Source organism: Lytechinus pictus, chromosome 5 (assembly GCF_037042905.1).
Source record: "Lytechinus pictus isolate F3 Inbred chromosome 5, Lp3.0, whole genome shotgun sequence".
Lineage (NCBI taxonomy): Eukaryota > Metazoa > Echinodermata > Echinoidea > Temnopleuroida > Toxopneustidae > Lytechinus > Lytechinus pictus.
In genome coordinates this window covers 21963883-21987931 of record NC_087249.1, presented here as the reverse complement: position 1 = coordinate 21987931, position 24049 = coordinate 21963883, and the positions used below count along the sequence as shown (strand labels likewise).

General features: G+C 36.7%; 1 protein-coding gene across 2 annotated transcripts in view; it reads left to right on the top strand.

The window, feature by feature from the left end:
• The first annotated feature begins 7416 nt into the window (after positions 1–7416).
• Positions 7417–24049, top strand: part of LOC129261664 (insulin-like growth factor 1 receptor) — a 33446-nt gene continuing 16813 nt past the window's right edge. The window contains exons 1-9 of one of the 2 annotated variants that reach the window (XM_064100031.1): positions 7417–7563; positions 11366–11583; positions 13033–13159; positions 13567–13778; positions 14077–14247; positions 14581–14776; positions 20253–20273; positions 22669–23009; positions 23458–23666. In XM_064100031.1, coding sequence (XP_063956101.1) covers positions 7448–7563; positions 11366–11583; positions 13033–13159; positions 13567–13778; positions 14077–14247; positions 14581–14776; positions 20253–20273; positions 22669–23009; positions 23458–23666 — 1611 coding nt within the window. In that variant the 5' untranslated portion in view covers positions 7417–7447. The remainder of the gene's footprint in view (positions 7564–11365; positions 11584–13032; positions 13160–13566; positions 13779–14076; positions 14248–14580; positions 14777–20252; positions 20274–22668; positions 23010–23457; positions 23667–24049) is intronic. The other variant, XM_064100033.1, reaches the window with a different exon arrangement.

The following is a 24049-nucleotide window of genomic DNA, read 5'->3' as shown; positions in this document are numbered from 1 at the left end:
GATATGAAGTCTCATGTAAGTAATTAAATATTTGTTGAACCGCCTTCCTAGTCTGTGAGTTGCACCAGGGGTGAGTAATTGTTTATCTACTGAAGATGTTGATATACCATGGGGACTTCTAATTTTGAATGAGAAATGTGATATTTTAGATATTAACAGGGACCAGTTTTGTGCCTAAAGCTGGAAGCCTACAACAAGGCCAGACCATCTGGTGCTAGGGATAAGGCCTAGGTCTAGTCCAAGGAAGACCTTATTTCAGACCAAGGCTACACAATCATTTTAGGAGCTTTTATTAGAAATAATAGATGATCTATTTACTTACCTTTTTTTCTGAAATATTCCCCATACTTGCCCGACTAATTCAGACGACCTGCCCCTAAGGACAACATCAAGGTGAAGACGTCCAGGCCACTGCCAAAGATTAGAAGTACAAGGCCAAGTCTAAGGCTGCCCTCAAGGAGTACAATACAAACAGACCCCCCTTCCCACAAAGAATAAAAAATAAAATGAATAGATAGATGAAATGAAAAAAAAAGGAAAAAATTGAAATAAATGAAAAAAAAATGGACTGATGATGTACTGTAAGAATACGTTTGAATCTCACTGGCATACACTTACTGATGATGATGATGAAGATGATAATGAAAGATGAATACAATTTTCCATTAGATTAAATGTTGAAGACAAAGAAACAAGAAGAGAATGAGTATTTAATATCTGTCATTAAAAGGCAGATTTAAAAATACTTTAAGGTTGCTCTGTTTGTCTTAGAGGATAGTTGAGATGTTGAGATAGTGGTGGTGATAATGATACATGAATACTTTATAGTATCATTCCATTTCAATTGAATGCTCAAGGCACTCTGAAATGAACAGTGGCATACAGGGGAAAGAATGAAAATCCCCCATCCAAATGCAGTCTGAAACAAACATGACTCTAGGCTAATTTTAAATGAACCTTTGTATGTTTGATTTTACTCAGATGAAGAGGGAAAAACCTTCAAATCTTCTTATAAGATTCAACATTCTAACTAAATTCTTTTCATTCACCCCCCCCCCCCCGAAACTAACAATAATTTTAGACATTATTCAAGCCCATTTTGGCTTGATTAATGACCATAATGCTTTGACAATTTATTGAAATGGTTGGTTTCAAGATGTTGGATATGTTAATAGCCAACTTTCATTGAATGACTACTCTTCATAGACAGAAATGGATAATGATAATAATGATAGCAATATTAATGATAATAAAAAGAAACATAGTCATACTAGTAGGCCTACATTGAGAAGCCTGACTTTCTGACCTCAGAACAGATAAGATATCATCAGAGGGATCTTATAGTGTGGCAAACCTTTAGTTGTCCACTCAATCACATAGAATGATCCTCAATGAAACATTGTAGCACTTCTGTTGTCGCATTAATGGAAATTTGTCATAAATAGCCGACCTCCGACCTACGACACAAATTCTTTAGGCCTATCGAATCCCCAAAGCGGAGAGTACGTATCTCACACGATATGTTTCTTTTCTCTAGAGCTTAGGCCAGATTTCGTCCTCAACCTACAAAAATCTGTCCACTAATCACAGAGAGGCTGTGGTATCTTATTGTTGTGTTCACAGCAGAGTCAAGCTCTGGTGGTTGATGAAACATTTACAGTTTAAGTTAAAATAAAATAAAAATTCATATCAGTGCGACTAGAGAGAACATTGAAACTTACTAATTGTAATAACTTATCAGATACTAAAGGGGCACTTAATAGTTAAGTTAACCCCTTTTCATCTTCCCCATCTGTCATTTTTTCCCCGCGGACTCCTTCATGCCGATATCTAGGAATGAGAAAATGGCACCCTAAAAGACAGAATTGGAAGACTGTAGTCAAAAGTTATGTACACGGACGGGGTCTGTATGTGAGTCATAGGACCAATTTTCTTGGGACATTATCTGTCTGTGAGATCGGAAATCACAACTGGCTGTGTAGGGTATGCCTTTCACTGTTTTTATCATGTTACTTTCCCCAAGCACCTGTGATTTCACAACATACTCCCGGTCTGTTTCAACCGATTCAGCGATTCCCTTCAATACTCTCATCTTGCATTTTCATGAAAAGGGAGGAAAATATGAGTGGAAAGAAATATTTTTACCCGACTGCCCGCCCTTTTCTCCTCGTTTGTTGCATTCACACTTTCCAATTGTTGAACACGCCCCGTCATTTACAAGAACGTATTCGTGCCTCAAAATTCTTGATAATTACAACATAGGTCTTATTCTGTCTGCCTCAACCAGCATTTTCTTTGATACTCTCATTTGGATATTTATGTGTGATGATGATAACAGTGATAATACCTGGATTTACATAGCGCCCTTTTCCAGAGAATAGGAAGTGTTACTATTGTTACCCTTTTTTAGCTCGAGCTGGCGCTTATCTGTCCTAGACCTGTTTACCAGAACAATATGTCATCATACACCGAAGATAATTGGTTGAGGGGAAAAGGGGTGGATGAAAAATTATTGCTCCATAAAATAGTAGCTGTTATTTGCTTGATACAGAGGAGAATGCCTGGAATGCAGGATTGTATTAGTTATGAGGGGAATATTTAGTGGTAGAACTTGACATATATGGGCAAACAAACAATGTGATGTGGGAAGTTAGGGGTCAAGACCATCAAGTTTAGAATACTACTTAAAAGCTTTTGGTTTACTTTACTTTATGTGGTGTTAAACGACCAGTAATTTTCGTTTGACTTTGGTTTATTATTCAAGGCATCATCTCAAAGCTCTGGTTCATTGTAATACTAACTTTTAGTTAACATTGTAAATTACTTGAAGAGCCTTGTAATGCTATGTAGGCCTATATTCTAACATGGTGATGGTGATACAATATTTGCCGCTTCATTTTATCTCATCAGCTAATGTTCTGAAGTCTGGTTTAATTTAATCTTTGATCTAAAGTTGGGGTTTAACTATGGATGACCTATTGCGACATTGATATTTAACAGAAGAGGTTAATGTATCAGCTCATTTGATTCTCCACTCATTCTCAACTGTCTGGGAAGGATGAATAGAATAGTTGTCTCCTATAAAAGGGTTGAGAAAGATTACAGTAAAAATACAAAACATAAAGTTAACAACACTGATATTTTTGTCTTCCCATAATTCAAGCTCAGAGGTAGACTATCAAACCAACATGAGAATACGGGCCATTATGTCTTAATGCTCATTCGGTCTTATAACCCATAGTCCCTTGCCTTTGTGGACTATGTGGCATAATATCATTTCATACAACTTATTTATGTTTCTTTCCAATCAGTAAATGATAAATAGATATGGTTTTCCAATAAATTTATGATGATGATCATGGTGATGATGATCCACACCATTTATAATATTGCGCCATATTTCTGTCAAAAATATTCATAGGCACAAAAATGTTCGTATGTTAAAGAATTAAAAACTAATAACATACAGACCCAGATTGAACCTTTGATTTATGGCATTTAGAAAATGGTATATATCTTGAGATTTTCCATAGAATATTCATTGCACTCTACTGTAGCTGTGTTGCTTTGTGAATGGAGCTATACATGTCTTGCCTAATTATCTCCCCAAGAAATTGTTTGTATTGCTGCCATGGTATCATTAGCCTTGGCTAATTTCTGAAACCTTCATGTGAAAGTTAGAGAAAACAAGATGTTTGTTTTCATGCCCTGCGGATATTTGACAAGTCTCAGACATTAATTCTGTAATATGATGTATTTCATACTGTGAGTGACCCCCACGATTGGCGGATCTTTATTTTGATTTTCTCCTTGTACCATTATTCAACTTCTTTATTTTCCCAGAATGATTAAACTCAGTTGTTTATGTTATTTCATGGTTTCAATCGCTGGACAAAGAATCCAAAGAGTGCACACGCTATAAGGATTCAACCCAATTTTCATGCTTTCTTGTTCGTCTTTTGTTCACTCTTCTACATTGTTATCTTTACTAGTCCTCATAAACCTTCCTAATTGTGCATTCATAAATGTTTTACATCTTATTCAAAGAGAAGAATGTGAGTTATGTGCATTCAAAGGGTTCGCCTTGCTTTTTTCATTTCTAAAGTCTAATGTTTGTGCAATTGTTGTCAAGATTTTTTTTTTCTTTTCATTTTAGAATGTTAACCATTCACTGTATATTTCTAATTTCTAGTTTACATTTTTCTCTTTTAAAAGTAAAGAGAATTATTCCTAGATGGTTCTTCTCGTGAATTATTTGTTCATGCCTTGGGAATGGCTTGTTTTCAAGATTGTTTTGTCTGATTCGAGCTCTTTTTCCGTACTTGGGCTATCAAGAGTCATCAGCTTCTAAGTTAATGTTTCTGGGGTCAAAGGTCAGGCCTTGTTTGTCTCATGTCTAACCTGGGGACAGTGTTTATTCAACAGAGCGCAGCAATAATAGTGCCAATTTGAAGAGGTCAGGCAAAGTGCCTGGCAGATGGAAAATGGTTGGGGGGGGGGGGGCTTGGTTGGAGGGAAAGAGGGAATCAGGACTGGAATGGATGCTTTTGGCTGTGTTCATACAAATTTTAGGTCAAGAAACAAAAACATGAATCATGTTTGTTGCCTAACAATTTGGGATGGTATTTTACTACTTAAGATGGATTATATATTTTTAATTGTTTCATTTATTGATTCATAAATTTATTATTTATATATTCATTCATTCGTTGATATATTTATTTATTTATTCTATTTTTCTTGGGGGGGATCAATCGTTTTATCTTTAGTGTGCTTCACATTTTGACCTCTTGAATATACGTAGGTCAACTTCACTGCATGTGTTCCATGGAAGTCTGCTACTTAAGTGCAGTAGGCCTACGGGCCATTGATTTAGAACTTTGCTGCAATCAAGCAAGTCGGTCAGAATCATGTTCTGAAATGCCTTTTCAGCATCTGATGTTGCATCCTCAAAATACGTTTCCAACCCACGATGCTTGCTTGAACGCAACCATAAAGAAATCGGTATGCAAGCTATTTTGGCTTGGGTGCAGGTAAATGGAGACCAATGCGTCCGGACTGTTTAACGCATCAATCAATGGAGAGGGTAGTAGCCGGTTGCAAACCATTAAGGCTGATTGGGGTATCGGAGCATGATGGAATGAAAGTCAATGAGTGATTTCATCATGTCATTTATTCTGGGCTTTGGAAATACCTGACATGACTAAAATGTTCTAAGCTGTCTGCCAACCGACCCCCTATTTCTGGTTATCGTTTCATTGCATGATATATGTGGATATCATGATTCAGGGATAACCAAATCAATGTAGTTGAGAATTCTGCAACAATTAGCCATTCCACTCTATTATGCTTTTCACACTGCACTTTTTTTTCCTTAACCCCGGGCAATTGGTGGGGCTAAGGGGGTTCTTAGCCCCACCAATTTCCCGGGGTTAAGCTTAGCCCACTTTGTTTTCACACTACGTTTTAGCAAAGTGGGCTAGCACGGTAATTAGTACGGTACTATCTGGCCCTGCAAAAAAGCAGGGTTAGCCGGCTTATTGTGGTGCTAGCACCACAATTGCGGTGCTAAGAGAATGCAGCAGATAGTATGGGGTTAAGAAAGACAGTGTGAATCGAAAAAAAGATAGTATGGGGTAAAGGATAGTATGGGGTTAAGGAAATGCAGTGTGAAAAGCATATATTATACATGTAGTACACTTTATACCTCGGTCACATTTGTTGTACGGCGAGTCTAAAACAGCCGTTTTAACATTTTTGTACTAGCTACATAAAGGTGGTTTGAATAAAAATGAATAAAACGGCTGTTTTCGACTCGCCGTACGGCCGCCGTAGAGCATATGTGACCGAGGTATAAGATAGGTGACATTAATGAAACTAGAATTGAAACTTAATGTCTAAAATGTTTTCTTAGTGATAAAGCTGGACAGTTAATCATTTTTTTATATGCTTTTGTTTATATTTTGTTCTTTTTTTCTGCCCATGGAAATATATACCCTGAAATCGCCCTTATTTTGGAACTCCCCCCCCCCTGCATCTTTCTTTTAATCTGATCACAATGAGTAAATTTGGGTAATCAATCAAGTGCGATATTGTCTACATGCTGTCGAGGAAGTCCCAGAAGTATCACTTAATTTACGCATAATTGCCAAGAAGCTCATGTGTCTGTTTGTCCCTGTCCCTATTTTCTCCCCATCGTATTATCTCCCCATTGTATTTTCTCATCTGTTGTCTTTCGTCCTTGCCCGTACATTTATCGCCATTTCCATTAGTCAGGAAAATTAGCCTGAATATGACAACCTTGATTCGTGAGGCTGGAGGTGTTTTTCTCAATTTGTGTTGCGTCTGTGACGTTTTGATATTATACATGTATATATCTAAATGATATATCCTGCGATCAAAAGGAAAGTTCATTAAACTTCCCATCTCATATCTGAAGCCAAACCTGTGTAGTTACAGCGAGCAATAACTTGGTGAGAACCTATAAGATCATTGTGAATTGTTTGTCATCATAGATCTTGATAGATGTAATAAAATTTTTACGCTGTTTTTATAGCAAGTTAGTTGTTGTAAAATCGAGCTGAAAAACGCATATAAGGATATCAGATAATGTTATTAGTGATGTGCATTCTCCTGAAGTGCACCCAATAACTTAATAAACAGTGCACACATGTATTAGTTGTTGCTTGGAAGAGGTCCATCAACAGACAGAATGCCATAAGTATGTGGGTAATCTATAATAAGAGCAATTCCCCATTTTCCATCGAGATCCGTAGCATATAGTTTGTATAGTCCGACATGCAAACATGAGGTGGCCATTTTCCTTGTTTATGTCTGAATTCATTGCATAATTGTTATGCCTCCTGGTAGTTTCTTTTGAGTACTCTTGGAATGAAGACTACACATTTTACTTCTGTGAAACCGCTTTGCATCACGGGAATCATGTGCCTGTTTCTGACTCTGTGCCAAACCTTGATGAGCATACCGATTATCATACTTCCAATAATTCTGTTACATGTTGGATTGCTCAAAGCTACCACAGAACATTTGCAGGACCCTTAATAGGCTTTCAAACCCATTATTCCTTAAGACTTGACACATGGACCGACCAATCCACAAAGCCAATGAATTACTAACTGTATTACCTTAACTCTTTTCATTATATACATGTTTATTTATATTAACATCAATATAAAAGTATAATTTTAATTTTATTTATTTAGGTATATTTTTTTTTTTGGGGGGGGGGAGATGATGTGTCATACATGTACATTGGCCCTTTGAAATTCCAATATTAATCATTAGCAATAAATTAACTCCAGATGATTTCTGTGCCTGATCAACATGTTGCAAAATGAAAATTTCTTGTAATTAGCTTTGCTTTCTCATTTCTTTTGTATTTCCTTTCACAGGCAATGTTGTGAAAGAATTAGAGCAAAACTTGGGAATGATCGAGGTTGTCAGCGATGCCCTGATAGTACGCAGAGCGAACTCTCTTGTCAGCCTCAACTTCCTCAGGAATCTACGAAGAATAGAAGGGCGTGTTGGAGGACTAGAAATGAAGTAAGTTACACTCCAAATATTCAGCCCCCATCTCTGAGTCGTGGGGGGGGGGGACTTTAATGAAGAAAGATTAATGTAGCATATTTGCTGATTTAGTGTAAATGAAATTCACCTGTTTAAAAGTGGTTGAACAGTTTCTAAAAAACCCTGAGATAAACAAAAAGGAAAAAGGCTGATATTCACATCCAATAAACGATTTTGGGTATCATCTTATCCAATCAAAGCTTTAAATTACAGGGTTTACTAGGTGTTGGAGCAGACCATCTAAATTATAGCCGATACTCAACATTATCAATTATTGAAAGCAACAATTTCCTTCCAAGTACCCAGATGTGCTGCGAGGGTTGCTTCCGGTGCAAGTTTATGTTGTTGTTTTTCAGTGTTGGGAGCACCTTGACTCTTAAAAAATCCTCTCAATTGTGGAACTGTCAATCACTGATATCAATCCATATGATTGTGCAAACTATTTAAAAATTTGGTAGAGTTAGACAAATTATGAATTAGCACTGAGCAGAGCTTGTGCGCTGACTGCTACTGGAAGTGCATGTCCCAGCAAAATTAACCTGATTATCGATAGTTTATATTGCTTGAGTTTTGGCTATATGTGAAAAGGAGAATTATGCTTCCAACGCTAACACCAACACTAAGCTTGAAATCACCCAGTGTAACAACTAGCAGTGTTCTGTCATCTAGACAATTTATAAAAAAAACCTATATTATTGATTATATATTTTTCCATCTGAACATAGTTATACACCTATGACATCTTAATATAAGAGAATATATCAACAAGCTTCCACAAAATTACAAAATCATAAATATGGAAATTATAGATTTTAGTAAAATGGGAACATTCATGTCATTGAGAGGAGTAGATTTATCTATCATATTTGTTCCATATTGTGGATAAATGCAATACATCTGAATTCTTGGTCAATGAATTATCGAGATGTTCTCATTCTAATCACAAAGGATCCACACTAATATTAATTCCCCTTGGCAACCAACTTTCACAAATCTTGATAAAATCAACATTAATAGAAAGGAAATTGAGCAGGAATATTTATACATGTAAGCTATAACCAAGAAATCTAGTGGCTCAATTGTGTATTAGCATTGCTGGGCCATATGTATTGAATTAAAAATAACTGAAAACTTGTGGAAATTGAAAGCTTTATTAGAGGAATTTCTTCACCCACGCAAAATTTTTTCCATTTTGTTTATTCTCCTCCACCTTTATAGCTAAATCTTGATTAGATTTATTTCATCTTCATAACATATTCGCCTGAGGCTTGGCATTATTAAAAGATTTTGAGTTGGTTTTACAGAAAAAAACAGAATAAATTCTGTATATCTTGGAGAAATATAAAAATTTACCCTCTCTTTTTTCATTCTCATGATTCCGGCAGTATAGATTTTGTTTTTATATCCCACTTGCATTTTATAATTTATTCATTTTACCTTTTCTTATTGAGAATTTTTATATATCGAGTTTGTACTTTCAGCAACTACAACTTCAGTAGATAACATATATACTTATTTACTAGTATTTAAAGATAAATTCCAGTTGTGGGGACGATCTCAAAATGACTTTTTACAGAATTTAATTTAATGATCACCAAAGTGTCTGTTTGTATGAATAAAAAATGTGCCAAAGGATTCTGGAAGAAATTGTGTAATTGCTGAGAAATAAGCGCGGATTCTGTCACTTCCGTCGGGTCTTTATTCCAGCAATAATAATACACTGTCCCATGTGTGCCTATCTGTGTTGGCGATCTTCAGTGTGATCGTTTTTCAGCTTTGATATTATGATTTCACAAAGTTCAGTTTATGTAACTGTACCAGATCTAGATCCACGATGATATAGTAATACTTAAAGGAGAATGAAACTCTTGGAGCAAGTTAGCTTTTGTGAAAGCAAAAAAATCAAAGAATAAGATCAACAAAAGTTTGAGTAAAATAGGACTAGCAATAGAAGAGTTATGAGCATTTGAATGTCGAGATCACTAATGCTATGGAGATCCTCCCATTGGCAATGCGACCAAGATCTATGATGTCACAGATGAACAACTCTCCCCTTTTGGACACTGAAAATATACCCCAAAACATCTCTTTTTGCTCATTCTAATCATATGACAAACGATCCATCAATGATATAATGGTGTGAAACCTCTGTACTTGTCCTCTCATAAAGAGAACACCTCACCTTGTGATAGACTCTATAAAAGTGAGAATATAAGTGAAATAAGTACTAAAGTAATGAGGGAGTTGTACGTTTGTGACATCACAGATCTTGGTCGCATTGCCAATAGAAGGATCTACAAGGCATTAGTGATCTCAATATTCAAATGCTCATAACTTTCTTATTATTCATTCCATCTTCCTCAAACTTTCAACAATATGTTTCTTTGATTTTTTTCTTTGATATGGATTCAGCTGGTTTCAAGGGTTTCATTCTCCTAACCCTAACCTTGGTTTTACAGACTTTCTCACGAAATCAGTATTTTACTGCAACTACTGTCATTTGGCTTTAATAATTTATCTATATTGTTGCTGCATTGGGCAGTATTGTAATTGATGATTAACATAACTTTCAATCATTTCCTTGATCCAAAAAATGCATTGGTTTTGTATTTAGTGTAAAAAAGCATTAGCAGTGCTAGTTGTGAACATGTGACATCCCTATGATGTACTATATGGATGTGTTTCTCTTTCATAATATGAATTCTGCTCTTCATATCTTTGCTAGTAACATTTCAGCATTCAAAAACTTTAAAAGGCTACATTCGTTTTCAACACCATCATCTCAAGACCTGGGTCATATTTGATTAAGACTTGTTATAATAAGAAATGCATGATTTCTGTAACAGATTTACTATCAGCCAATCAGATGGAAGGATGTCAGTAGCTTTCATCTGTAGTCTTATGATATATGCCCTTGAGAATGGTAAAGTAATTATCTTCTAGTCTGCTCCAATATTTATACGACAGTATTTTCCAAGAACATACAGATTGATAGCCACTTCCAAGCTTCCCTGCTTTGCAATAAACATCCAATTGCCATCGCGATTTATTTGGAACCAAAATTTGTAACATAGTGGCAGTTGATTCAAAGTGAAGTTCTACAATGTAATGGTGTACATGTTTGCCCTAGCATAGGAGGGGTTGGTTTTCTCTGATCATTGGCTTATGGTTAGGGTAGTGATGTGATTTATTATCCATTAATAATTGTTAGATCAGCGCTTGAGCATTTTCATATATGCTTGACAAGTGACACTATTGAATTAATTTTCATTCAAATCAATAACAAAATATTTTATACAATAAACAAATGCATAAACTTAGGCACATGCATGTAGTCCAAAGCAAGTATTTATATAATGTATGGTAGAAAAGAGGCAACCGAAATGGCCCAGTCCCAGCGCACTTATGGATGCAAAGAGGATGTAAGACGTAAAAAAAAATATTGCCATCCATTGGAAAACGCTGTGTATCGGTTGTGTACTCATTGCATACGTGATTCAAATGCTTTATCCATCGAGCATCCATTCATTGTGATTTTCGCCAATTTTGTCAATTTCTGGAACAGATGACAACGGATGGAGCCACCCCTGAAATAATGCTTGTCCGTTCGCCCCTTATGCATCCATGTCCACCGGCCACAGGGACAGGGCATTTAGTTTTAGTGTTCAAATGCAAATTCATTGTTTTTATCCATATTATGAATTCTTTATACTGAAAGGGATCCTTTCATCTTGCATCTACAAGAAATATTCTATATCCCTTATTTTTGCCTTTCCAGTGAGTACTCCCTTTACGTGCTGGCAAACAACAATCTCCAACAACTCTTTGACTTCTCCCAGCATCCAAACATCAGCATCGGCAACGGCAAGTTCTTCTTTCACTACAACCCCAAGTTATGCTACTCGGAGATTGAGAAACTTCACAATCTCACCGGGATCAAGGCTCCGCTTAGCAACATTGATGTCTCACTTTCATCCAATGGAGACCAAGTCGCTTGTAAGTCCGTTGTGAAGAGTTCGTGCAAGCATTATTTGTCTGTTGGTACCATTGTAATTTCTGTTCTGAAACCAATTTCAATTGCTTTTTTTTGGTTTACTAGCACTTTACATTACTATCTGTTTTACTTCCAACTCATTTTCATGTAATGATAATAATAGCTGCTTGTATATCTGACTTATCTGTAGGAGGTTTGTCCTTGTGTGACTCAAATTGCTTGTGAGGATGGATGCAAGTTAGCAGCATGTGTCAGGCATCGGTCCGGTGGGCTGGTTGGTCTGACAAGTCCCAGTGCACTTACCTCCATTATCCTTCACTTTGCAGAAAGTAATAGCCAACCTTTAATGAAAATGGTCTCACTGAAATAAATGGCTTGATTCAAATTTAGTGGACAAAACACATTTATTGGGGGAATGTAAATCTACTGTTTAATTCGGTGGATTCTATCGGTTGCAGCGTACAGGCCGAAATTTGCAATGCCTCATGGGAAAAAGTCAACATCTGTTGCACCCGCCAGTGCATGCATGCATGCATGCGATTATTCAGCGCTGGCCGACGTGGAACGATCGGCTTGCATATATTTCATGCTGTTTACTAAGGTCCAGGAGGGGGAGAGAAGTTTGATTGCATATTAAAGGAGAATGAAACCCTTGAAACCAGCTGAATCAATATCAAAGAGAAAAATCAAAGAAACATAATGTGAAAGTTTGAGGAAGATTGAATGAATAATAAGAAAGTTATGAGCATTTGAATATTGAGATCACTAGTGCCATGTAGATCCTCCCATTGGCAATGCGACCAAGATCTGTGATGTCACACACGTACAACTCCCTCATTACTTTAGTACTTATTTCATATTCTCACTTTTATAGAGTCTATCACAAGGTGAGGTATTTTCTTTATGAGATGACAAGTACAGAGGTTTCACAACATTATATCATTGATGAATCATTTGTCATATGATTTAAATGAGCAAAAAGATATGTTTTGGGGTATATTTTCAGTGTCCAAATGGGAGAGTTGTACGTGTGTGACATCACAGATCTTGGTCGCATTGCCAATGGGAGGATCTCCATAGCATTAGTGATCTCGACATTCAAATGCTCATAACTCTTTTATTGCTAGTCCTATTTTACTCAAACTTTTGTTTATCTTATTCTTTGATTTTTCTGCTTACACAAAAGCTAACTTGCTCCAAGAGTTTCATTCTCCTTTAAGTTAAGACCATTTTCGGTGAATTCTTTCTCCGCTTTTGCTACATGGTTTCAATTTTTTAAGATTCACAGTCGCATTACAGTACACTAGCACTGTGCGCTGCCTGTGCCTGCGCGCGATGTCGACCCCTAAGTTACAGATTTGGCCTGTCCACTGTAACCGATAGATGGCGCACCATTTTGTGAATCCCTCGAATTGACAGTGAAATCCATGTGATTTTCTCTTGTTTCGCAGGTAACACCCATCGTTTGAATCTAGAGTTTGCTTTCTTTCAATCCGTGCTGTCAGTGAGATGGTCTCCCCCAAAGGGAAAGGGAGATGTGCGTGAGATCGTGGGTTACATCCTGTCTTACCGTGAAGCGTAAGTTACATCCCCAGCTTTAGTATCACAATGAATATTGATATCAAGTGCCTCAGTACACAGGAGCTACCAATTAGTAGGAGTTTATCCTATTTGGTAGGAGTTTTTAGGGGAAAGTGACACTGAATATAATTTTCTCCCTAGAAATCTTATTTTCGAAACTTGTTTGAATGATGATTTTTTTAATGTTTTTTCAAGATTAAAAAAAAAGAAGGATTTTAGGCTTGAAAATAGGCTAAAAAGGAATAAAGAATAGGATTTATCACAATTAAGGTTGGCTGGTCTGAATAAAGTTTCTTTATTGTTGGCCTTGAATATAGAAACATGCATGTCAGATTTGTGGTACTGATACTGTGTCAGAACATGACTGAAGAAAATGTTATATATACCAACTTTAACCCCATCAGGCCCCAAAGGAACGTGACAGAGTTAGACGGTGAAGATGCGTGCGGAACCAGTCTATGGGAGGTCCAGTACATTCCACCCACCGAAACGTCTACCTTTGTGGCCAACCTGAAGCCATGGACACAGTATGCATTCATGGTACGGACGTACACCATCGCCGGGGCTCAGTTCAGCGCCAGGAGTAACATTCAGTATCTGTTAACACCAGAATCGAGTAAGTGTTTGATTTAGGGATGGTACAGATGCATGTACATATACAAGCTAAAACAATATAGAATGGTGCAATACAAAATTAAGAAAGGTTTACAAGAGAGAAAATGTAGCCGAAACAAAGGGTTTCAAGACAGCACTTTGTATTAGTCCTGACGGTGTGGTAATCTATTCGATGGATGCTTTTGTTATAAATGAACAAATTTCTTTTTTAGACATGATATAGTGCATTAATGAAGCTTATCTGATCTTTTTTGTCCACTTGTGTCAATGTTTATTTTTTTAAAATGTTTGATTGACAGAGGCTTCCCCACCTAGCAGCCTGAACGTCATCTCAAATTCGTCATCTGAGCTGGTCATTACTTGGAAACCACCGGAGCATCCAAATGGAAACCTCACACATTACATCATAACATGGGAACCTCGATACTTATTCAAACAGCAGTTTGAAGACAGGGATTTCTGCAGAGAGAGTAAGAATCATGGGAATTTTTACCCCCATTCCAAACCATTGTAAAACTTTCTTAAGATGGCTGGCTGATTCAGTACCTACCCCCTCATTTTTTTTGCGATATGTGTACATAATGTGAAAATATCTCACCCAGTTGCTTCTCGTACCCTTTTTGTGTTTCACACAACTTTTGAGACCAAGTTTGTGCTACAGAATCAGGTGCATGGCAGGTTATTATCAGGGCTAGAGACAACTTAAATTTCTTCAATGCAACCTACAACCTCCCTTGATTGTCTTTCATACAAAATTTTTCCTTGCCTTGATTTATATACGGTATGCTTCTGTGTTTTTCAAGAACTGCCAACCCTGCGGAAGTCCGAGTCCAGCACAGAGATGGAAACATCGGAAGATGAAGACACTAACACTACTATGGTTGGAGCGGGATGCTGCACCTGCCCCATCGATCCGGAGGAGCTTCGAAGACGGGAAGAAGATGCCCGCTTCCAGAAGGATTTTGAGAATCAGCTCCATAATAATATATACATGAAGAGGTTGGTTTGCATGGAAACCAGAGATTTTCCTTTATGATAATTATGTTGATGATGAGGAGGAGGGGTAGGTTGTGTTTGCAGTGGTAAAATACTGTAGCGATGATGTGGATTGTGATGGATATTGTGTGGATGTTGTGGTGGTGGTGGTGGTGATGATGGTGATGGTGAGAACGATGACAACGATGATGATGGTGGTTACGATGAGAATGATGGTGATGACGATAACGATAATGGTGGTGATAAGGATGGTGACGAGGATGATGATGTCAAGGGGATAAGATGGTGATCATGATGGTAACATCGACTAAAGGGATTGTGATAATAGTTAATACTGATAGAATGCCATTGAATAAATGATAATAGTAACAGTTGCATCGATGACAACAAAGACCCTTATTAACATAACCATGATTATACTGCATGCTCTAATCATTAATACCTGCATTGTGCATAGCAAATGGAGTATATGCTAGTGTATGTACATGTATGTATATGTCTTGAATGAAAAGAAGAAAATTCTTCTTCCGCTGAATATTTTGCTCTTATCTAGCCTTCTCTGAGACCAGAGCGGAAATCCGTTTTCCCTTTTCAGCTGACATAAACAGTATTACTGGTTTTATGTATTTATTCCACTTTCAAATTGTGTGGGTCCCTCTGATCATGCAGGAAGAAAGTATACAAATAATGCATGCACATGAGTTCATTATGCAATATTTATATATCCTCACTGGAGTTGAGGCTCTGTTCAATCCATTGCACGAAGATGTTAGGCTGAGTGCAATGGGTTCAACACAACCTCGATGAGAGTGGATATGTCGCATAATTTGGTTCTTACAACAACTCTTTTAGATCGTATTTTTGTTAACAAAATAGGGGGGAAAAAAAAGAAAAAAAGAATGTGGAGTTAAAATATATTTGCCTTTGTCCGGCAACTCATTTTATCTGACAACGTGTTTATTATCCCCATGTATGAAAGCAGTTAATTGTTTTCATTCTTTTGCGAAGCACTTTGATTCATGAATTTAAGTGGGCACAGTCATGTGCTTACTTCGATGCGCGCAAACACACACACATACAAATATACATACACACACATGCTTAGTGGTACACACTGAGGGAGAGAGCTCAACAATGCAATTGAAAAATGAAGAATGCACAGTCGCCGTGCGATGGAAAATAAAATTTGCATGCAGCACAAAATGGGTCAAATAATGAATGGCTTTCAACCAATCAAATTGCATGCATCTTACTTTGAGTTGTATAATATGGGATTGTATAATATAGGATATTTTTGGATTTAATGTTAGAGAACGTCCTTTTGCTTGCATTTTTATGACTTTGTTTTTAAGTATTTGAGAAAGTGTAATTAAATTGGCTGCTTATAGCACCCACCAGTTGAAATCGGTTTATTTACAATAAAGGAAAGACTGATGACTGCTTGATGAAATTTGCTTTCAATAATTCATGAAGAAAGGAATGAACTATTGTAAAGTTTTTCAGGTGACATCAAAATTCGCTTCAACCAACATTTAGTTCTTCACAGATGTTTTGATCATTAATTTCGAAATTATGTAACATTTTGTAAACACATGTCAGACCCCAAATTTCTCAAAAACATGATTCCTTGTACAAAGTCTATGCAAATTGTGTTTTTCAACCCCAAATCATATGTATTATTTTTAAATTTTTGTTGGCTTAAACAGATTTATTTTATGCTATTTATGATTGCAAAATGGTTCCTGACAAAGTTCATCGAAAAAAAAAAGGATTGAAAAAACAAAGGAATATATAAGAATTAGAAAAAAATAAAATACATATGAAATTAATTATGGTTTGTCAATATTTTTGTAGATATTTATTGGAAATGTAAAAATTGATATTTTCATTAAAATTAGCATTCTCCTAGCTATATAAGGTGAGTTAAAGGCAAAAAACATACCCCAAAAACAACAAATTTAAGCCAAATTTCACATGCTTATTTGCATAGTCAATTAATAAAAAATGTAAACGGTTATTTTTTCCAAAATTTTACTTTATAGTCTTGTAGTTTACATCTGGCTCTCTCTGCGTGCAAATCTTCGCAGCGATCAGCGGCCGAGATCTGAAGGGGGGGGGAGGGGTTCAAAATGACCCCTACAAGTATATCCTGGTCTGAAATAGCTCAGTTATATTAGGGTTAATGACTGATTTTATAGGCATCATTTTCAACCAAACAAAGGTAATTATATGATATACAATGCTCCCAACAATTTTGCATCACAGCGCAACACACACAGGCACATGGGCACATGGCACATTTCTTATGTATTCTTTATTGAACATCCTTTTCAGGGGCCGCGGAAGCGGGGGGGCTGGGGGGGCTTCAGCCCCCCCACTTTTTTCCAAAACCATGTACAAAAACGCAAAAATGACCATACGATTGTGATTTTTTGCATGGTCAGCCCCCCCACTTTTGGCTCAGCCCCCCCCCACTTTGAAAACCGTTCCGCGGCCCCTGCTTTTACATGGCCTCCGCCCACCCCCCCCCCCCAGAAAAAAGAAGGTACATGCATTTAATAATAGCGAACAAACATGTAAAATTATATTAATTCTTCTATTATTCTCTTGTCTAGACAGTTTATCTGTCATCCTTATCCTCTTTCTCACACTGTCCTCATTTTCAAATTCTCTTCATCTATCTTCCTTCCCTCTTCTCCCCTTGTCCCTCTCTCTCTCCTGCTATTCTCTTTCTCCCCCTTTCTCCTTCTTTGTCGCTCTTCCATTTCCTATCTATTCTGCTCTCTCCTTTCCCTCATTCTCTATATATCTTTCACTCCTATTCCTCTCCCCCTTTCTCTCCTTTTCGGCCTTCCCATTCTCTCCTGCCTCCCCCTCTCTCTGTCATTCCCTCTTCATTTCCTCTCTACTTCTTGACCCGTCTACTATGTTCCATCCCTCCAGGCTCCTCTTCTTCCTCTATCCCTCCGCCACTTGTTCATACCCTCTTTCTCGATCTCCTCTTCCATCCGCATACCTCCGTTTTGCCTTTTCCCTTTTCTTTCTCCTTTTCTGCCATCCCCCATCCATCGTAATGCCTCAATTCTGAGCCATTATTTCTCTTTTACCTCTCCCTATTTAGATAAGTCTTTTTCTATCAGAATTTCTGGAGAAAAATAAAAAATCAGGAGCAAATGTAACTCCTAGTTCAGACTATTCTCCAAGGAAATGGAATAGTCTCCTTTGAGTTTTTTTTTTAAATGTCTACACCTGTCTCTCTGGCCACAAGAGTCTCTGAGATGTGGAGAAATATGCAAATTATTTGTATGGTGGTCACACCATACTGTACACTGCTTTACTAGGCGCACTCTTCCTCTACAACTTCTCATGCGTTGAGTTTAAAACACCTGTACCCCATCAAATCTACACCTAACGTCACTCCCCCCTCCATTTTTTTCTTCGTCAAAGGGAGGGGAGAGAGTTCTTGACTATTCAGATAATAAGATGGGAAGAGAATTCTCTGAGATGCAAGGAGTTTCTCTCCCCTCGGATAACAGTGTGAACGTTGTGTTTAGCTAGTTTACCATTAAAGGAGAGTGAAGTTGATGGATAGGCTTGTTTATGCAAGCGATGATAATGATATTCAAAAACATGTTGTTGCATGCTGACTGCGATTGAGGGCATGACTGCATGGACGACAGAGTCAATTTGATTTTAGATTCATCATTTACCTATACAGTGATTATGAAGGAGGAGTACAAGGAATGTGTTGCATAAAGCATGGTATTTAGTATGTTGCTACAAACAGATAGATGCCATCGGTGGCTCAGTGAGCTATTGAAGAAAATATGTAAAGCAATTATTATATCATGTCTCACAAGTATGGATGTTATTGTCCTCGGTGACCCTTCTACTCGTAGCTAGATGTGATTTGATTTTGATTACTTCTGACAATAATTATAAAGAAAGAAAAGTTGAAAATACTGTTTTGCTCCCCCAAATACCCCTTTTCATCCAACGAAATACTAAAATTGTCTTTTTGGGTTTGGCATTCTAGCCTGAAGATCCTCTGAGTTTACTGTTTCATTGATTTTCTTCTTAAACAATGATTATTGATTGTACTTTGCATTTTGGTGCATATTATAACTAATTTTACATTCTTTGCATCAATGCAAATAAGACATGTATTGATTAGTGTATTGTCTACATATGATCTGAGTCATGAGAAATATATTAACCTTGTACTGAATTCAACGAAGTTATTTCATTCTGATCTTTTGTACATGAAAGTCCCATAACTTACAGTGGTGCTATAAATTTAGTGAACCCCACCAGAAAATGCACTCCTTCATGTTGAGTGTTGAACAGAGACAACAACACTACAATGTTCCACGAGCCCAGAGAAACAAACTTAATTACTGAATGTAATATCTATATCACCTGACATCACAATTCAATATCTAAAACATGGCAGAACCTGGAGGGGTTCACTAACTCTTTAGCACCACTGTATATGTAAAGTAAATATCATATGTGATCCCTGTTCCCCCAATGTTTCTATTAACACCTGTTTATGATGATCATTCCATCCACCCCCCTCCTTTCTTCTCCTTCCATCCTATGTGATATCTCTGGGCCATTCTATCTGTTCATAAGTAGTTATCCATCTATTTTTTCTATTTATCTTGCTTCCCTTATACCATGGACATATATCATCTAAATATACTAACAGTAAATATGCTTCAAAGTTCAAAGTATTATCTATTTGAATATCCCCATCTGTTCATCCATCTGTCCATTATTCTTTCATTCTCCTAACTGCCTAATAGTAATAGTTAATCTGCTCCAAGATATAGATCTGTCTTTCCATCAATTTATCTTCACAACCATCCATATCTTCTTCCATCCATCTATCTCTTGTTATACCTGATGTCTATTTAGTTCTTCTACTCCAAAATACTCATCTGTCTGTTCATTCTTTAATTCATCCATCCATTTCATATGTAGGTTAGAAAATTCAAATTACATCTGTTTGTCAATGCCATTTGAATAAGAAAAACCAAAATATGTATTAAATAATACAAAATTAAAGCAAATGTGTCTTTCTTCATTCAAAATTGCAGCATAGTTTTGAGTGTAATCGTATTATATGCAGCTATTTTAATTTTTTTTCTTCAAATTTTCTCAAACCAATTGCCAATTTATTTTCATATAATTTTTGTTGATCATGAAAAAATGAATATCAATGTCCCAAAATAAGTTTCCCTAACTTTACATGACTGTATTAACATTTCATTTTCCACCTACACTTGAATGGATAGTATGTTGTCATACCATTTCCTATCTCAAATCCATCTATATATGTATACACCCCGTCATGAAACTTCAAACTTTTCCCAACTGATGATACCTCGTTGCTATGGTTACCCTCCCTCCCTCATCCTTCTCATCTTTTGACTAATTTTTAACTCTTCTTGTCTCGCTTCACTTCACTAACCAGGGATTTCATTAATATTAGTAGGTATGTACTAATTGTCAATTTCCTCCAAGAGGAAAACAAATGTATATTATTCAAAAATGTGATTGCTGCCCAGCACTTATTCATTGAATTGTTTTTATTTGAGCTTGCTTGCTATGATAAAAAAAAAAGATGCAGTGTAAAGTGAAATGGTCTTGCTTGCATGTTGCTCCCTATGAAAAAAAAAACACCCTCAAATATTACACCATGTACTTATTTTTCATGCACATTGAAATGATATTGGTTCTGCACATATTAATCGTCGTGTTCATATTGGCACCTTAACTGAAGTTTACACCCTATATGAGTGGGCATTTGGGTAAAAATAAATGAAATTTGAAATGAAGAACCCAGAAAGCAATCAACTACATTGTTTTTATTCATATTACAGGGGTGTGAGAGTTCAGATTTTTAGCTGATTTCAGATTTCTTGTTTTGATTTTTAGCTTTATTTCGGTTACACTTCGTAATTCTGAAGGTTCTTTATTCTGAAGGTTCGTAATTCTGAAACACGTAAATTGCCTATACCTCGATGTTCGTTAATCCGAAAACATAAAAGGGTTCGTTAATCCGAACATTTGTGGCGTTATTCCGAAGGTTCGTTATTGCGAAGGTTCGATAATCCGAAAACGAAATAAGGATCGATGTTCCGAAGGTTTGATAATCCGAAAACGAAATAAGGTTCGTTGTTCCGAAGGTTCATTAATCCGAAAACGAAATAAGGTTCGTTGTTCCGAAGGTTCGTTAGTCCGAAAACGAAATCAGGTTTGTTAATCATTTCGTTTTCGGACTAACAAACCTTCGGAATCACGAACCTCATTTCGTTTTCGAACTAACGAATCTTCGGAATTACGAACCTTCGGAAATACGAACCTTCGGAATAACGAAGCTTCGGAATATCCGAACCTTCGGAATAACGAAGCTTCGGAATTATGAATGTATGCGTTTATTTCAGCGTATTTTTGGCTTTACTCTGTACAAAAAGTATGGGAGCTCTTTCTATTTCAGATTTTTTTCAACACTCTTCAGCTTTTTTCAGATCTTTTTATTTGTGACCACTAACACCCCTAATATTAAATTCAAAATGATTGAGTGCTTGTCTTTTATCATGGAGTACTTTCAATGATTAGATAGTATTATTCTTTTATTTGTCGAATAAAGATGATGATTAACAATTAATTGAATAAAATTGGAAGTAACTAATAGAAGTTAACCCCTTGATTGCTGAGAACAATTAGAGACTGGTATTTGGTTAATCAGTAATTGATTCACTTCACTTCAAGTTTCATTCTGTCTTGTGAAGATGAGTGCATAGTGGTAAATTTTCTTTGTTTGCATGTTATATAGCATTTTGATTTGGTATCGGTACTGACAGCTAATAATGGCATAGCATAATAATATCAGTGTGTCTGCAAAAGGTTACCAAGATTGGATAGTGGTATTTTTCCTGATTTTGGATATTATAAGGGCTGAATTGTTTTGATCCCCCATATTACCCCCTCTCTGACTTTACCATATCACTTTAAAACAAGAGAATGGTTGATAACATGCAATGATATGCTATTTATTCTCAAATGTTGTGTAATTTCAAACACATGTAGGATGGGAAGTATAGATCTTACTAAATATCGGTAATCAAATGTTGGAGGAGAAAGTGCACATAGAGATGAATCAATACATCATGATTCATTAATTGTTAAACCTCTTCATATATTTCAACCATCTGAAAGAAGTTTGTCTTGCATACAATTATGGGAACATCCATTATGAAACATCATGTACAATTTATTTTGCACTAGATTGCTGCTTTAGTGTATAAGGCACTGGTGTGTGTTTCGAAAATGCTTCTATCTTATTTTGCAATCTTACAATTATTTTTTTAATTTGGGAAGTTTCAATTCTTAGCATAATCTCATTTGAAGTTTCCAGCAATCCATCGATAAATGATTATTATGCCATACTAGAATTTTGAATGCCAGCTTTTGAATGATGGGATACATGTTAAACATCTTCTTTTTATTTGCCTTTGTACCATATTTAATGTGACATTGGGAATTTTAGTTTTGCCATGTTCATTTTGCATGTTGAAAATCTGTATCCCATCACAATTTATGTGTATTGAAAGCATAATGATGCAGAAATTTTTGATGCATTCTTTTATCATTGTGCAAGTTCTATTACTGTTATTTTTTGTGCGATAGAAATGTGTCATATGCATCGTAAGCTTGTTGGATATTATGGCATGTGGAATTACATTTGTACGTTCAATTTTCAAGCACTCGATGCACTGTAACTGATGATTTCTTACTAAGGTAAGTTTTGTTAAAAATTTACCAAGTGACTTCAGTTCTCCAATCTTGACACTCTGTCCATCATGTATTTGAAACCTTCTTTATAGACCTGGCACACGTCGCAGGAAGCGGGATGTCCCAGGCAGCGCGATCCAAGATTTTGGTACCACGTCCACCACCACCACCACCAGTTTCATTACCCCTATACAGACCACGCCCACCCCTGGATTCAACCTTAATGGCTCTGTGTACCCCAGTAGCCCCTCTTCAGGGGTGAATGCTTCCACCCCACCACCAGCCAGGGTTGAGGAGAGAGTCATCGGTCTGGTTGGGTCCTTCCATGTTCCTGGGTTGGAGCACTTCACCGAGTATCTCATCACCCTGCAAGCTTGTAACTCCAGGGAATGTAGCCGTGCTTCAGCTGTATATGGACGCACCCTGCCAAAAGGTTAATCACATTCATCTATTTTAATATCTCATTACTTTCAGTATTCCATTCAAATAAGATTATTTTTATTGATTTGTTTTGGGGGAGATTTTGTGTGTGAGAGCAGTGGTGGAATAAGGTAGCAAAAAGAAATTGCTGGTGCCAAGTGCTATAATATATTATACTTTGTAAAAAAATAGCTTGTAGAAGTCATGAAAGAACTGGTGGTTGTGATTCAAAGTGTACTATACATTGAGAATGAAGGGGAAAAATCCTGCATCTTTGGACAAAGATATCTTGTGAATGCAATTGAAGACATTTAAACCAGTTAGAAACAATGATGGCAGCATTTACTTTCACCAGAAACATTCTGGCACAATATGCAGATGGTTCACACAAGTTGAAACTTCATTCTTAATAATGATGCGAATCGCACTAAACTTGTGTTATTTCTCTTTATTGATTACAGAATCGGCCGATCAGATAGAGTCTACCGTGATGATAAACCACACCTCGACAGACAGGGTCCACCTGACTTGGGCCGCACCCACCAACCCAAACGGCATAGTGGTCATCCACGAGGTTAGGTTCGAGATGATCGACCCCAAGGTCGACGATGTCGGTGATGAACGAGATGCGTATACGGTGGTAGAGAGCCTCTCAACACCAAAACCAGTGGTATGACTAAAGTAGATATCATTTGTAGTCAAACTAAATACCACCCATAGGAGACTAAAAAAGTGGTCTTAATAGACAGATGATCCTACTGTACAGGTAGCCGCTAAAGCAGGTTTCACTTTTATATATTTTTTTTTACTTAACAAGTCTGGTCAAGTCATTATTTACAGATATAAGCCCGTCAAGCTTTATATAATCAGGCTAGGGTCAGTGCAAAATGCGTGTTGTACTGAAATGGAGTCATTTCCAATAGGTTAAGGTTGATTGTGGTTGAGTTGCTGTTTGGTTGTTAAGAATAATGAAGTTTCAAAACACTAAGGATTCCATTTTATTGCATTCTCACTTTTCATTAACATCATACCCCTTACAAACATGTTCATCTT